Source organism: Oryctolagus cuniculus, chromosome 14 (assembly GCF_051225735.1).
Source record: "Oryctolagus cuniculus isolate XC-2025 breed Fujian yellow rabbit chromosome 14, ASM5122573v1, whole genome shotgun sequence".
NCBI classification, from domain to species: Eukaryota; Metazoa; Chordata; class Mammalia; order Lagomorpha; family Leporidae; genus Oryctolagus; species Oryctolagus cuniculus.
In genome coordinates this window covers 1,115,960-1,131,059 of record NC_142880.1, presented here as the reverse complement: position 1 = coordinate 1,131,059, position 15,100 = coordinate 1,115,960, and the positions used below count along the sequence as shown (strand labels likewise).

Below are 15,100 nucleotides of genomic sequence, written 5' to 3'. Positions count from 1 at the left end.
CATGAGCAACCTTGCTTCCATCAAGGTGGACAGCTGGACGAGGCTACCAGGGCCATTTCAGATCCAGAAACGTAGACACGCCTCCAGAAACCAGGGCAGCACCCGCCTCTCCTGCCAGCCTCCCCGGCCGGCAACAGTGTGGACATTGGGGACGCATGACTGGCAGGTGGGCCCGCCCCTCCACTGTGTACCCGTGACTGACAGGTGGGCCCGCCCCTCCACTGTGTACCTGTGACTGACAGGTGGGCCCGCCCCTCCACTGTGTACCTGTGACTGACAGGTGGGCCCGCCCCCTCCACTGTGTACCCGTGACTGACAGGTGGGCCCGCCCCTCCACTGTGTACCGGTGACTGACAGGTGGGCCCGCCCCTCCACTGTGTATGCCTGACTGACATCCACCATATTGGCGTCTTGGTCTGCCTCCTCCACCTGTGCTACCCCCTGCGGCCGCACAGGGAGCCCTGCGCCAGGGCTGCTGCTTCACCCGCGCGCCGGCAGACTCTGCGGAGCAGCACCGACCGCTGGGAGCTCTGCTTCCCCGCTGCACACGGCTCCTCTCGTGGCGCAGAACTGCCGCAGCGGCTGCCTTCCTGCCTCCAGGGTGGCCCTGCTGGGCTTGGAGCCCCGGCCCTGCTTTCTCCCCGCCGCTGGGGTGCCCCTCGCGGGGCCGCACGGCCGTCTGTCTGCCAGCGAGGGCTCACACTCCGTCCGGCGCCGCGTCTCTGGGGAATCTCTGGTTTATCCTGCCTGGGCTGTGGTCTGTCGTTCTGTGGCACGGCATGCTGGGACTTCCCCGCCTGCACTCGGGCGCCTGTCCTGCACCGGCCCTCTCCGCTCCTCTGGGACGGGGGCGACACAAACACGCAATCTTAGGTCACAGGCGGCTCTGCTCGCCACACTCGTCCGTTCTCCCGAGGTTCCTATCGTGGGGTGTCTGCTCCCCGAGGTTCCTATCGTGGGGTGTCTGCTCCCCGAGGTTCCTATCGTGGGGTGTCTGCTGCTCCGCACTTGCATGCTCCTCTTGCTCATCCCGCCCACGATCTTTCACATTCGTTGCTGTTTTCCAGTTTCAAAGTGACTACGTGGTTTTCCTTTATATCTTCCTTTTTTTTTTTTTTTTTGGTGAGACTGTTTTTCCCTTTTTTCCAGCGGGTTCACACTTGTTTGCTGTGACATTTTTGTGAGGCTACTTTAAAAATCTTTGCAGATGACTCTGACACCTGTCATTTCTCTGTTGGTATCCACTAATTTTTTTAAAATGAAATTGTGATTTTCTTTCTTGTGGGCGTGAGTGGCTGTTGTGGGCAAGATACCCGAAACATCCAGGAGACTGGAACTTGGCGGACGTGAACACTGTGGGACGCTGGATCCCACCCCAGACCCCCACCTCGGTGCAGGTGAGGGCGGGAGGTGCCGCCTCCTCGTCAGCAGGGGGCGGCACAAGGCCAGCTTCACCCGGGGCGCCACAGAGGGCTTCTCACCACAGCGCCCGGCTGGCCCCCGGCCAGCGCCAGTGCATGGGAGGGCAGCAGCATCTCACTTCCCCCACGGGACCTGCGCTGACCACTGACGACAGGGACCTCACTGGCTGACCACCAACAGGGGCCTCACTGCGCTGACCACCAACAGGGTTCTCACTACGCTGACCACCAACAGGGGCCTCACTGCGCTGACCACCAACAGGGTTCTCACTGTGCTGACCACCAACAGGGGCCTCACTGTGCTGACCACCAACAGGGTTCTCACTGTGCTGACCACCAACAGGGGCCTCACTGCGCTGACCACCAACAGGGTTCTCACTGTGCTGACCACCAACAGGGGCCTCACTGTGCTGACCACTGGCAGCAGGGGCCTCACTGTGCTGACCACCAACAGGGACCTCACTGTGCTGACCACCAACAGGGGCCTCACTGTGCTGACCACCAATAGGGTCCTCACTGCGCTGACCACCAACAGGGGCCTCACTGTGCTGACCACCAACAGGGGCCTCACTGTGCTGACCACCAATAGGGTCCTCACTGCGCTGACCACCAACAGGGGCCTCACTGTGCTGACCACCAATAGGGTCCTCACTACGCTGACCACCAACAGGGGCCTCACTGTGCTGACCACCAATAGGGTCCTCACTACGCTGACCACCAACAGGGTCCTCACTGTGCTGACCACCAATAGGGTCCTCACTGTGCTGACCACCAACAGGGACCTCACTGCGCTGACCAACAGCAACAGGGACCTCACTGTGCTGACCACCAACAGGGGCCTCACTGTGCTGACCACTGGCAACAGGGTCCTCACTGTGCTGACCACCAACAGGGACCTCACTGTGCTGACCACCGGCAACAGGGTCCTCACTGCGCTGACCACCAACAGGGTCCTCACTGCGCTGACCACCAACAACAGGGACCTCACACCTGCCTCTCCGAGCAGAGAGAGGGGAGGCGGCCCGTCAGGGCATGGCGGGCTCCGCCCCTGCGTCCCTGCCCGACCCCGGCTGCCCCCAGGCCAAGTCTTTAGCTGACAGGCGGGCTGCAGCTGTTTTCAGTTTTTCCCACTTGCTCTCCTCAGTGCCCTCCCGCGTCCACCGAATACCCCCGCAGTGGGTGGGCCTCTCTGTCCCTCAGGCTGCCGTCGCCACCTCCATGTCAGTTCTCTGTCCGTCCAGCACCGTGGAGCTCACCCCAGGAAGCCAAGCCTGCAGTCCCCCAGCAAATAGCCAGGGTCCCCTGTCTTTCACACACACCATGGGTCCCCTGTCTTTCACACACACCGTGGGTCCCCCATGTTTCCCAGTGCCATGGGTACCATGACTTCCCCACGTGCTGTGGGTCCCCTGTCTTTCACACACACCGTGGGTCCCCCGTGTTCCCCACATGCCGTGCGTCCCCCGTCTTCCCCACGTGCCGTGTGTCCCTGTCTTCCGCACGTGCTGTGTGTCCCCCATCTTCCCCACGTGCCGTGCGTCCCCCGTCTTCCCCACGTGCCGTGCGTCCCCCGTCTTCCCCACGTGCCGTGGGTCCCCCGTCTTCCCCACGTGCCGTGGGTCCCCCGTCTTCCCCACGTGCCGTGCGTCCCCCGTCTTCCCCACGTGCCGCGGGTCCCCCGTCTTCCCCACGTGCCACGCGTCCCCCGTCTTCCCCACGTGCCGTGCGTTCCCCGTCTTCCCACGTGCCGTGTGTCCCCCGTCTTCCCCACGTGCCGTGGGTCCCCCGTCTTCCCCACGTGCCGCGCATCCCCCGTCTTCCCCACGTGCCGCGCGTCCCCCGTCTTCCCCACGTGCCGCGCGTCCCCCGTCTTCCCCACTTGTCGTGGGTCCCTGCTGTTTGTTCTGTGATCTCCTCGAGCTCTCTGTGTCTGTTTCCACGTCCACCATCTGTTCTCTATTCTGCTCTCAAATTTATTTGCGTCCTATGATTTTCCATTTCTCTTGCTGTCTAGCTGTAGTTCTCTTTTGATTGCATTCTGCTCTCTTATTTATTTTTCACTGAGTCCACATTGCATTAAACTCCTCAGGAGCCCCAAGCAGTTTCAGCCATGACTCCCTCGTCTCTGGGAAGAGCATCCTTAGCGCCCCCTTCAGGTCGCCTCCTGTTTTCTACAGAACGCGCTCATGTTACTTTTGAGCAGATTTCTCTGACTCGCTCCTTCTTAAACCCATCAGGGCTCTGGGCTGCCCCAGGACACCCCGGCTGTGTGACTTCTCCCCCCCACCTCCCTGCCAACCTCACACCTCCCAGGGGGCCCCAGCAGCATGGCAGACTGGGGGGCCCAGGCTGCACACAGGCTCTCTGCCCCCATCCCCCACCCGAACCAGGCCCTGGGCAGACGGAGGCTGCAGCTGGGGCCGCTTGGCCCTGGCCCAGGCCTGTCGTCTCTGTGTCTCTCCAGAGCTGCTAAGAACACAGGGGCTGGGGCCAGATCAGCCGGCCAGGCTGGGCTGCTCCAGGGCAGGGGTGCTCCCTGGGCCCCGGCACATTCCCCGGAGCAGGGTGAGCAGATGCGGGACGGCCTGAAGCCTCCCTTCTCTGGCCCTCCCTGCGCGAGGCTCCTGGCCCATGCCTGTGCAGCCAGTGTCTGCTGAGATCCGGGCTGTCTGCATCAGGAGAGGTCTGGACGCACGCAGGGGCAGGGTGGGGACCACCCCTCCTCCACTGCTCTCCTGTGCCTCCCCCTGCCCCCCCAAGGCTCTTCAGGGTGTTGCCAGGACACCAGGGACTCCATGAACCAGAGCGCTCCCACTGCTGTGGACGACGGTGCTTCAGGGTCATGTTCATGCCATGTGTGTCCGCTGAGCCAGCGTGTGAAGGAATAAACTAGAAACTCACTGACCCGCCTAGAAACACCCGGCGTGTGTCGGGCGAACACTCCTTTAAACATTCGCTCTGCCTCGCTGACGTCTTGGGCTGTGGGCAAATTCAAACACGTGAGCGCCTGTCTTATACACAAGACACAAGACGACACCGGTCAGCAAAGCCCACTTCCGCCTGGACACGACAGCTGGGCGGCGAGAGCAGGGAGCCGACAGGGATGGCAGGACAGACGCAGCAGCACACGCCCGAGGGGCTCCAGGAATTCCACGGTTATCGAGCAAAGCAAACCCCGAACGTGCAGGCGGTCAGTGGTCAGTGACGGCATCACTGTGGACTCGGGGCAGCTGGGCAGAGACCCTGTGGGCCTGGCGGGCTCCGCGCCTGCCAGACTCAGTGGGGAACAGGGACTTCCCGGCCGGCCCCAGTGAAGCGGCAGCGTGTCGGGAGTGTGGAGACAGCGCGGGGCACTTGCCACCTTTATTTAACTTGCTCTTCTGTTCCTACAGGTTCTGCGGGCTCGGAAACTCAGACGCCACTCACCACACACAGCCACGGACGGCAAACGGCGCCACACACAGCCACGGATGGCAAACAGTGCCACACACAGCCACGGACAGCAAACGGTGCCACACACAGCCACGGACGGCAAACAGCGCCACACACAGCCACGGACAGCAAATGGTGCCACACACAGCCACGGACAGCAAACGGTGCCACACACAGCCACGGACGGCAAACAACACCACACACAGCCATGGACGGCAAACAGCGCCACATACAGCCACGGACAGCAAACGGCGCCACACACAGCCACGGACAGCAAATGGCGCCACACACAGCCACGGACGGCAAACGGTGCCACACACAGCCACAGACGGCAAACAGGCCACACACAGCCACGGACAGCAAATGGCACCACACACAGCCATGGACGGCAAACGGCGCCACACACAGCCACGGACGGCAAACGGCGCCACACACAGCCACGGACGGCAAACGGCGCCACACACAGCCACGGACGGCAAACGGCGCCACACACAGCCACGGACGGCAAACAGTGCCACACACAGCCACGGACAGCAAACAGTGCCACACACAGCCATGGACGGCAAACGGCGCCACACATAGCCACGGACAGCAAACAGCGCCACACACAGCCACGGACGGCAAACGGCACAGCACCCCAGGCAGTGGGGGCGACACGGACACGCCACCTTTCAGAGCGTGTGGACTCTGACGGGAGCTGTCCCCTGGCTCTGCGTCCCATCATCAAGACGCCACCGCTCTGCAGGTGGACAGCAGGTGCCTGGGGGCACTGACCGAGGGAGCCCGCCTGATGCTCGAGGCTGGCGTCCCTACACTTGGCCAGTGGCCGCCTCCGGGGCCGGGCGGCCTGCGCTACGCAGCGGGAGGAGCCTCACCTACCTGGATTTTGACCGCACTCCCTTCCTGTTCGCTCAGAAACGCTTTCCTGGCTTCAAACTCTTGGCTGAGGCGGGGCCCGAAGCTCGTGTTCTGAAAGCGGAGGAGCGACTCGTGGGACGCCGACCACATCTTCTCCCGGATGTGTTCTTCCGTGGCCTTCTCGACGATGTCCTGGCAAGAGACATGTGTCATGTTACATGTCACATGCGGCTGGGAAGCAGAACACGACAGCTTCTGGGGACGTCACCTCGCAGACGACGGTGCGGAAAGCTCTTTTCGGCTCGGTTTAGAGACAGGTTTCACCAAAGCGCTCCTTCCCCAGGCCAGCACAGCCGACCCAGTGTGAGTGGGGCCAGGGCCCAATGCCCGGGGTTGGGGGAGGAGGAAGCAGCAAGGTCAAGGGCAGGAGAGGGAGGGGACATGGAGGGAAGAAGGGGTTGTGAGAAGTTGTGCGGTGGGCGCTCAGTGAGAGACCCAAAGCCACGGCTGCACCTCTGCTGTGCCAGTGGTGCTGAGCCAGGGCAGGCAGAACGCGGACTGGCCGGTCACCTGCAACAGCCGACAGTGACAGCTCATGACGGACGCCTGAGCCCCCCCAGAGAAGGCCTGAACACCGCGTGCAGTCAGTAACTCCAGCTACGGAGCAGGCCGAGAGCTGCACGGCTAACGATCCTAGCAGACTGGCGCTGGGCGCGCGTGAGCAGCCCTGGGCGTCTTCTGACGATTTTACACCAAACAGCAACTCTTCCACGTTGCTTCTTTGCAGCTCGGTGTGACTTTCCCATGATGCAGTGCAAATTTAGTACTGTCCATAATTTCATTTTTCAAAAAACTGGCCCTAAGAATCCACTGCCACCTAGAAGTCGTACAAGCTACGCGCTCCACTCTCTTCTTGTCATCAGGAACCTTTGTCACCGAAGCAGCCCCGGACTCGGTCCGGTTCAGCTTCAGCAGAGGCCGCACGTGGTGTCGTTCAGTGCCGCACGGCGAGGCGCGCGGCCGTGCTGCCCTGTGGGGCTTCTGTGAGACCTGCGCTGCAGGCTGGGTTTTTCACTTCCACAACGGAACTCAGTCATCGTCAGTGTGTTCTCGTCAGACATCCGCAAGGCCCGGATCCACATCTCCTGGCCCAACTTTTGGTCTTCAGTCTGAAAGCCTTGGCGAACAACTCCTGGGCTGCTTCCCCGGGGAAGCGCGACTCACTTGCTAAAGGTCCTAGGCCTCTGGGACTGAATTAATGTCCTCGTCGTGCCCATCTTGTGTCACCGACTGCAGAGTGACGGGCGTGGGCTGGAACTGGCTCACCCCCACGACCACACCCGGGGAAGCAGCACGCCGGCTGCGAAGGGAGAGCCCTGGGGACAGACCTCCGCTGACGAGCGCCATGCACGCCGCTGCACCTGCTGGTGCCTCGTCCCCCCCCGCACAACGCAGCTGTCGGCATGTTTTGCCCCCACTAGAGGACGGTGTGGGGATCAGAGCGATGTGAAAGTGTGTGGCCAGGCACGCTACACAGACAAGGGGCACACGGCGGCCGTGCAGTGTGTAGAGGCCTGATGGGCAGGGCTGTGGGCTCTCTGGGCATGTGCCACCGCCCCCACATCTCAGACAGCGTGTGTCACAAGGGTGGGTGACGCCGGCGTCACGTTCTTGCGGCTTCTCTCCCTCCTGCTCCTCCATGGCCGCCCGCCAGGCTCCCACAGAGAGGAACCTCACTAAGAAGCCCCTTCCGGCCAGATCCGCTCGGCCGTTGCTTGAGGAAATCTCGGCCAAGCATCCGGCTCTTATTTGTGTGAACTGAGAAAACAAACACGCAGATCTAATCACGCCACCACGCTGCTCCTGTGGCCTCTTTACGTAGGGCCGGAGAAGCGAAGAATGGAAGGAAGGAAAGGACCCAGAACACAGCGCAAGGGGCGCTTCACCCTGATTTCCCACGGCTCTGCTCCTGTTTGTCTTCCTCCTTTGTGAAGACAAACCCCGCTCCTGTAGGAACGCAATCTGAGGGACACCGGGGAAGGAGTCAGGACGCCCACGGACAAGGCACACGGGGAGGCGGCGGCTCCCCACAGCAACAAAGCCCACGGAATGTCACCCTCCCCCACTTCCTCCTCTTGAGACCCCTGGTGCAGCAACCAAGCCCAACCTCCCCCAGACCTCTGCAAAGCAGCTGGCAAAACAGATAAGGGCTCGGGCGGCTCGTTACACAGATAAGAGGAAAGCTCCCAGCAGCTTCTAAAGGCCCCCACTCTCTACCCCACCAGCTGCAAGCCCCCTACTTCCCAAGGCGGCCAGTTCCCTCTTCAGCCAGATAAAAGCCCAGCCCACACGCGCTGTGTGCTGTCTCGTAAGAACAGACAGACGGCTCTCTTTGCTCCCACAAAGCAATCCGCCTCTGCTGAGGTCGGTCTCCTTCTCCTTCCTCTCATCTCTCTTTCCTGGGAGCTATGAAAGGCCAGAGCCCTGAGCTATCCCAAACCTGGCAGCAACCAACGCACTGCTTCTCTGCCCCAACAAGATGTCGGCCAGGAACCACTCACACAGGACTTCTGTTAGAAAAGCAGTGGGAGGAGGGACTGACTGGTCCTGGTCAGTAAAATCTGGTTGACCAAAGCTTTGCAAGGCTCAAAAGTTAGGTAAAGGGACCTTTAGTGGTTAAATAAAAACTGTTATGTCCATTGATCACAAGCTATGAAACTACACGGAACTGTGTCGCTTGCACTTAATTTGGAAACGGGTACCCTCAGAGCTATGGAAACCAAGTTAAACCACCACCCTCCTAGAGGGTGTCCCAGAGCTCTGTGTCAAGGCGACTGTCTCAGAAGGGCGTGCTCAGGGCTCCAGAAATCACGCTCGGCGGGCTATGACAACCATCTCAGGGGAAGCAAATGTGCAAGGCTGACCCATGCTGTGCCCTCTGCCATCAGTGCTGAGGCCACCATGCAGAGAGGGCTGGCTCCGTGTGTGGCAGATGCAGCCCTTCTGGGACATTCTGATTTGAAAAGCACTGTGCTAAGTTGTCAGCTGAGAGGGAAAGAAATAAGACATTCCAAGTGCTGACCCCAGGGGATTCTGGCCCGTGGGTGAGCCGTGCGGAGGGAATCCTGCAGGCTGATGGCTCGGGACAACCTTCCTGCTCCGCTGGTTTTAGGCCTACATGGAAAAAATTCCACAAGCAGCAGACACATCCAACCGCAGCCGTGAAGACTTCCTCCCACGTCTAGTCTTGGAAAGAGTCAGCCAGCTCCTTCCAGCTCTGCCGTGACCCAGCTACGGGGAAGCCGCCACACTGCTCTCAGCTCCGCGTCCCATCACACACAGCAGCACCCACCTGGATTTCTTGTCCTGTGAGCCACGAGTCCTTGGTCAAGCACGGCTCCGGTGTGACCCAGGAGCCCGCCTTGGAATCGACGTTGTAATAGTAGTCCCAATCCTCCTTCACGGGGAATTTGAGCCACGGTCCTTCACTAGACACTGAAGAGAGACGCTTGTTAATTTCTGCAGAGGTACCCGAATCCCTACCCGTGAGTGTAGCCTCTTCCGTACGTTAAGTGTTAAGTAATTCAACAGACACGTATGCCACCGCGTGTGTGTTCAGAGACTGAGTCGCCGGCAAACGCCAGACTTGCAATGAGCCCTGAGCACGCAGCGGTGGCTCCCTGCTAAGCCACCGAGGCAGGGAGACACACGTCTGCAGCCGGCTCTGGGCCCCGGCCCTCTCACGCGTGCGACAGTCAGAGGAGGAAAAGCAAAGAGGACGGGTCCCGGAGCGGGAGAGCCCGCACGCCGCAGCCGAGGTCCTCTTCGCTGGCAACCTTTCCAGGGACTCCCCGCGGTCAGGGGCCAGCAGCTCAGCCCAGGCCTCCCGTCTGAGGCAGCACCACTTCCTCCCAGCTGAGCCCCCGCAGGAAGCTGGAGCCAGAAGCCGGAGCTGGGGCCGACCCCGGGTACTCCACACTGGGACGCGGCATCTTCAGTGCTGGCCAAACGCCCTCCCCTGGATTTCTTCACTCCATACTTGGGTGCACTTGATGACGAGCGACACGGCCCTCTAGCATGCGCTGGTTCTGTCCGGTTCAAATCCCTCAGCTGTCCTCCTCTGTGGGCCCATGTGGGCACCCTGCCAGTTCCCCTAGTTAGAAGTGCTGCTGCTTGGGGCAGGCGGTACAGTGTGATGGGTCAGTGTGACGTGTGACCCCTGCGCCCCACATCTGAGTACTGGTCCCAGCCCCGGCTGCTCTGCTGTCAGTGCCGCTCCCTGCTAATGTGCCTGGGAGGCGGGAGGCAGACGACGGCCCAGGTGCTGCCCACACAAGAGACCTGATGGACTTCCTGCCTCCTGACTTCAGCCTGGCCGAGGCTTGGCTGTTGTGGCCGCCTGGGGAGTGCACCCGAGGACGAAAGTGTGCTCTGTGCTGGCGGCCTAGCGAGCGTCCCGTGCAGCGAGGCTGGGACGTCACAGGTAAGCGTGACGGTTCAGCCGCAACACGGATGCGTTTAGAAGCATCACTTTTCTTACAGAGACTCAGCGTGACTCCAAGGGCAGGGAAGAACGGAATGAAGGCGCTGAAAACGTGTTCTCTCCCGGGAGTGCGAGCTGAGTGCGCAGGGGTTCCCGGAAGCACGTGCACCGGGCTGGCAGAGGCTAGGAGGCAGGCAGGAGTCCACACCTCCACGGACACTGCAACCCATGCTAGGTCAGAGGCCGCCGAGCGCTGGGTGCCAGCAGAGGGGCTGCGTGCAGCTGCCTCGTCCCTGAGGGAAAAGTCCTGCGGGCCTTGGACGCAGCCACAGCAGCAGAGCCTCAATGGTTATGGTGGTGACCCTGCTGGGGGCAGGGGGCCTCAATGGTTAAGGTGGTGGCCGTGCTGGGGGCAGGGAGCCTCAATGGTTAAGGTGGTGGCCGGGCTGGGGGCAGGGGGCCTCAATGGTTAAGGTGGTGGCCGGGCTGGGGGAAGGGGGCCTCAGGGGTTAAGGTAGTGGCCGTGCTGGGGGTAGCAGAGCCTCAATGGTTAAGGGGGTGGCTGTGCTGGGGGCAGGGGGCCTCAATGGTTAAGGTGGTGGCCGTGCTGGGGGCAGGGAGCCTCAATGGTTAAGGTGGTGACCGTGCTGGGGGCAGGGGGCCTCAATGGTTAAGGTGGTGGCCATGCTGGGGGCAGGGGGCCTCAATGGTTAAGGTGGTGGCCGGGCTGGGGGCAGGGGGCCTCAATGGTTAAGGTGGTGGCTGTGCTGGGGGCAGGGAGCCTCAATGGTTATGGTGGTGGCTGTGCTGGGGGCAAGGGGCCTCAATGGTTAAGGTGGTGGCCGTGCTGGGGGCAGGGGGCCTCAATGGTTAAGGTGGTGAACTTGCAGAGAGCAGGGGTGCCTCCGGGGTGCTGCTGGGTAAAAACCACACCAGTGTGTAAGGGCAGAGCCACGGCCAGGCTGAAGCGTCCACCTTGACTGGGCCCCTGCATCCTGGAGGCAGTGCTGAGAGAGGTGAGAACAACTCACCCCGTGCACCTCAGAGACGACACACACAGCTGCGTCTGGGGGAAGTGGCCTCTCACTGCCTGTCCAGAGCACAGGGTGACAACAGGGCATCTTGAGCTTGTGGGCTGTGGTCTGTGGATCGTTCTCAGCTCTCGACAAGGTGCCCCAGGGGAGCCATCACAGCACAGAAACCTATTCGCAAGGAACCCACTAGAAGTCATTAGAATGAGTGAGTTTATTAAGGACACAGAGCAACACAGAAAAACCAACTGCATGCAAAAATGTGGCTGTGAATGTTCCCATCACGGCCACTCAGCAGAGCCCAAAGTGGGGGAAAGCCCAAATTCTGCTCTGTGATGAGCACAATGTGGCAAATCCTCTCGACACACCGCAATTTACGGCCACACAACATGGCAAATCCAGCTGACACACTGCAACTGGCCACACAGTGTGGCAAATCCACTCGACACCGCAATCGGCCACTATAAGGAAGGAAGGAATGATACCCACTCCACATCAACGGGCTCTGGAAACCTGCTGCTGGGAGGACGCGGCCAGACGGAAAAGCCAGTGCACTGCGGGTCCCCACAGGAGCCCCAGCACAGGGACACGGAGATGGAAGGAGAGCCAGTCAGTGCGGGTCCCCACAGGAGCCCCAGCACAGGGACACGGAGACGGAAGGAGAGCCAGTGCACTGCGGGGTCCCTGCAGGAGCCCCAGCACAGGGACACGGAGATGGAAGAAGAGCCAGTGCACTGCGGGGTCCCTGCAGGAGCCCCCAGCACAGGACACGGAGATGGAAGAAGAGCCAGTGCACTGCAGGTCCCTGCAGGAGCCCCCAGCACAGGGACACGGAGACGGAAGGAGAGTCAGTCACTGCGGGTCCCCACAGGAGCCCCCAGCACAGGGACACGGAGACGGAAGAGCCAGTCACTGCGGGTCCCGACAGGAGCCCCCAGCACAGGACATGGAGACGGAAGGAGAGCAGAGGGTGCCCGGGGCTGTGGAGGGGTGGGGGTGTCGCTGGGATGAGCGTTTTTTTACTTTTCTCGTGTGATAGAAGTGTTCTGCAATTGTCTGCAGGTGTTGGATGTGCGGTTGTATGAATCTCTCAAAAGCCTCTGAATCGCACACTTTTATAAAAGGATGCATTTTATTGCATGTGGAGGAGAGATTTGTATGCTGCCAATGAGTAACCCCAAAATCTAATGAGGAAGACAGTATTTACGATAGCATAAAATGAAAAATACTTAGGGAGTACATCTAAGAAAAAGCATGTGAACCCTGTAAGCAAAAGCTAGAGAACATTGTGAAAGAATGGAAGGGGACTGAATTAAGACAGCAGGTATCCCTCTGCACGCGAGACAAGACACACACCCCTCAAACTGATCTACACCTCTAACAACTCACCGATAGCTCCAACACACTGTCTACAGATCTAACAATAATGCACAGATGCAACACAAATGTCTACAGACTCAACACAGCATCTACTGATCCAATATGATCTACAGACCAAGATGACCTACAGCCAGCACTGTGGCTCACTAGGCTAATCCTCCACCTTGTGGCGCTGGCACACCAGGTTCTAGTCCTGGTCGGGGTGCCGGATTCTGTCCCGGTTGTCCCTCTTCCAGGCCAGCTCTCTGCTGTGGCCAGGGAGTGCAGTGGAGGATGGCCCAAGTGCTTGGGCCCTGCACCCCATGGGAGACCAGGAGAAGCACCTGGCTCCTGCCTTCAGATCAGCGTGGTGCGCCAGCCGCGGCGGCCATTGGAGGGTGAACCAATGGCAAAGGAAGACCTTTCTCTCTGTCTCTCTCTCTCACTGTCCATTCTGCTTGTCAAAAAAAATTAAAAAAAAAAAAAGATGACCTACAGACCCAATACAACCATGTAAGAGCCAACATGATCTACAGACCCAGCACAAGCATCTACAGACCCAACACAAATGTCTGCAGATGCAACACAACCATGTAAGATCTGACACGTGGTACAGATCCAGCATCTGCAGATCCATCATGATCTACAGACCAAGATGACCTACAGACCCAACACAACCATGTAAGATCTGACACGTTGTACAGATCCAGCCTAGCATCTGCAGATCCATCATGATCTACAGACCAAGATGACCTACAGACCCAACACAACCATGTAAGATCTGACACGTTGTACAGATCCAGCCTAGCATCTGCAGATCCATCATGATCTACAGACCAAGATGACCTACAGATCCAACACAACCATGTAAGATCTGACACGTTGTACAGATCCAGCCTAGCATCTGCAGATCCATCATGATCTACAGACCAAGATGACCTACAGACCCAACACAACCATGTAAGACTCAACACAAGCATGTAAGACCCAACATGACCTACACTCACTGCCCCGGCTGAAGAATGAATCTAAAGAAACACAGTGTCTGAAGTGTGGTAGCTCATTTAGAAGGGAGCAGACAGACTGAATTTTGATTGGACATAACGCTCGGTCCCCTAGGAGCCCAATCTCCGCATGCACATAGGTGCACAACCCCTTCCCACGAAGGATAAGGCAGAGGATGTTACGTTCACTCCTGACAAAGAAACGTGAAGGGAACAGAGAGGGATCAAGGAGGCCCAGGTAAGAGCGGTTGGAGGCAGGCACTGTGGCCTCGGGGTAAAGCTGCTGCCTTTGGCAATGCCAGCCTCCCATGTGGGTGCTGGTTCCAGTCCTGGCGGCTCCATTTCCCATCCGGCTCCCTGCTAATAGCCCGGGAAAGCAGCAAGTGATGGGCCAGCTCTCACCCGTGTGGAAGACCTGAAGGATGCTCCTCATTCTGGACTTTGGCCTGGCCCAGTGCTGGCCTCTGAGGCCATCTGGGGTGTGAACCAGTCAGCGGACAGAAGATAGCCACCTCCCTCTCTCTGTAACTCTTTCAAAATAAATAAACACATTTTTTAAAGAGACAGTGGTCAACAGCCCTCCCTACATTTTGCCAACAGAAAGTTTGCTGAATTGGAGGGTGGGACTTCCAAGTCTGAAATACATCAAGTAAGTTGAAAAGCACACAGGGATTGGTAGTCAGTCTTCCAGTTGAACTAAAAAGGTCTCTTCCCCCTTAAGTCCACTTCTGGGCCATCCACTGTCATTGTGTCTCTGAGGTGACTAATGCCACACAGACACCCCACAGTGTGGTGCAAACATCTGCCTAGACGCTGGGCGACACCCTAATCCTTCACGGTGGGACACACTGGGTGCTCGGTAGAGAGCCGCTGGAGGAACGACGGATTGAACAGCCGTGATGAAGGCAGCACATCGCACACAGAGCGCCTGGGCTTGGTTTCCAGCTCTGGACCCTCACTCCATTCTTGCTGACGCAGACCACGGGAGGCGGCAGTGATAGTGCAGGGATGGTCCTAGCCAGCCACACGGGAGACACGGGCTGGATCCCCAGCTCCCAGCTTTGGCTCTGGCCCAGCCCCAGCTACTGCAGCCACCTGAGCCAACCAGTGGACAGGAGATCTTGGTCTGTGTCTCTTTGCCTCTCAAACAAATAAAAAACAGTAATTTTAAAAAACCCAACTGTCCTTGGGTCAGCCATTTTCTGCCTCTGCCTGAGATCCCATCAGTGTCAGTTTCTAAATCTGAAGCTGCATGACCTCAAGGGCACAGCAGTGAGCAGACACAAACACCGGCCAAGGTTGCTGCTCGGCTTCCCTCTCACTCCCAACTCCTGTCCTCGCATCCCTACTGCTGGGCTGGCATTGCCTGGGGGAAATCAGAGCAGAAATCCCTTTCTGTCCCTGCAAGGTGGCTAACAGCCAAGGGCCACACAGCACCGGGTCCCCTTAAATAACACACTGTCCTCATGGCATGGAGCCACCGGTACTGTCGCCGAGTCAACCCCAGCTTCC

General features: G+C 59.4%; 1 protein-coding gene across 1 annotated transcript in view; it reads right to left on the bottom strand.

The window, feature by feature from the left end:
- The window catches only part of IQGAP2 (IQ motif containing GTPase activating protein 2), a 187,791-nt gene that overhangs the window by 53,796 nt on the left and 118,895 nt on the right, over nt 1-15,100 (bottom strand). Inside the window, 2 exon segments of the mRNA NM_001082161.1 lie at nt 5,733-5,903; nt 9,064-9,206. Coding sequence (NP_001075630.1) covers nt 5,733-5,903; nt 9,064-9,206 — 314 coding nt within the window.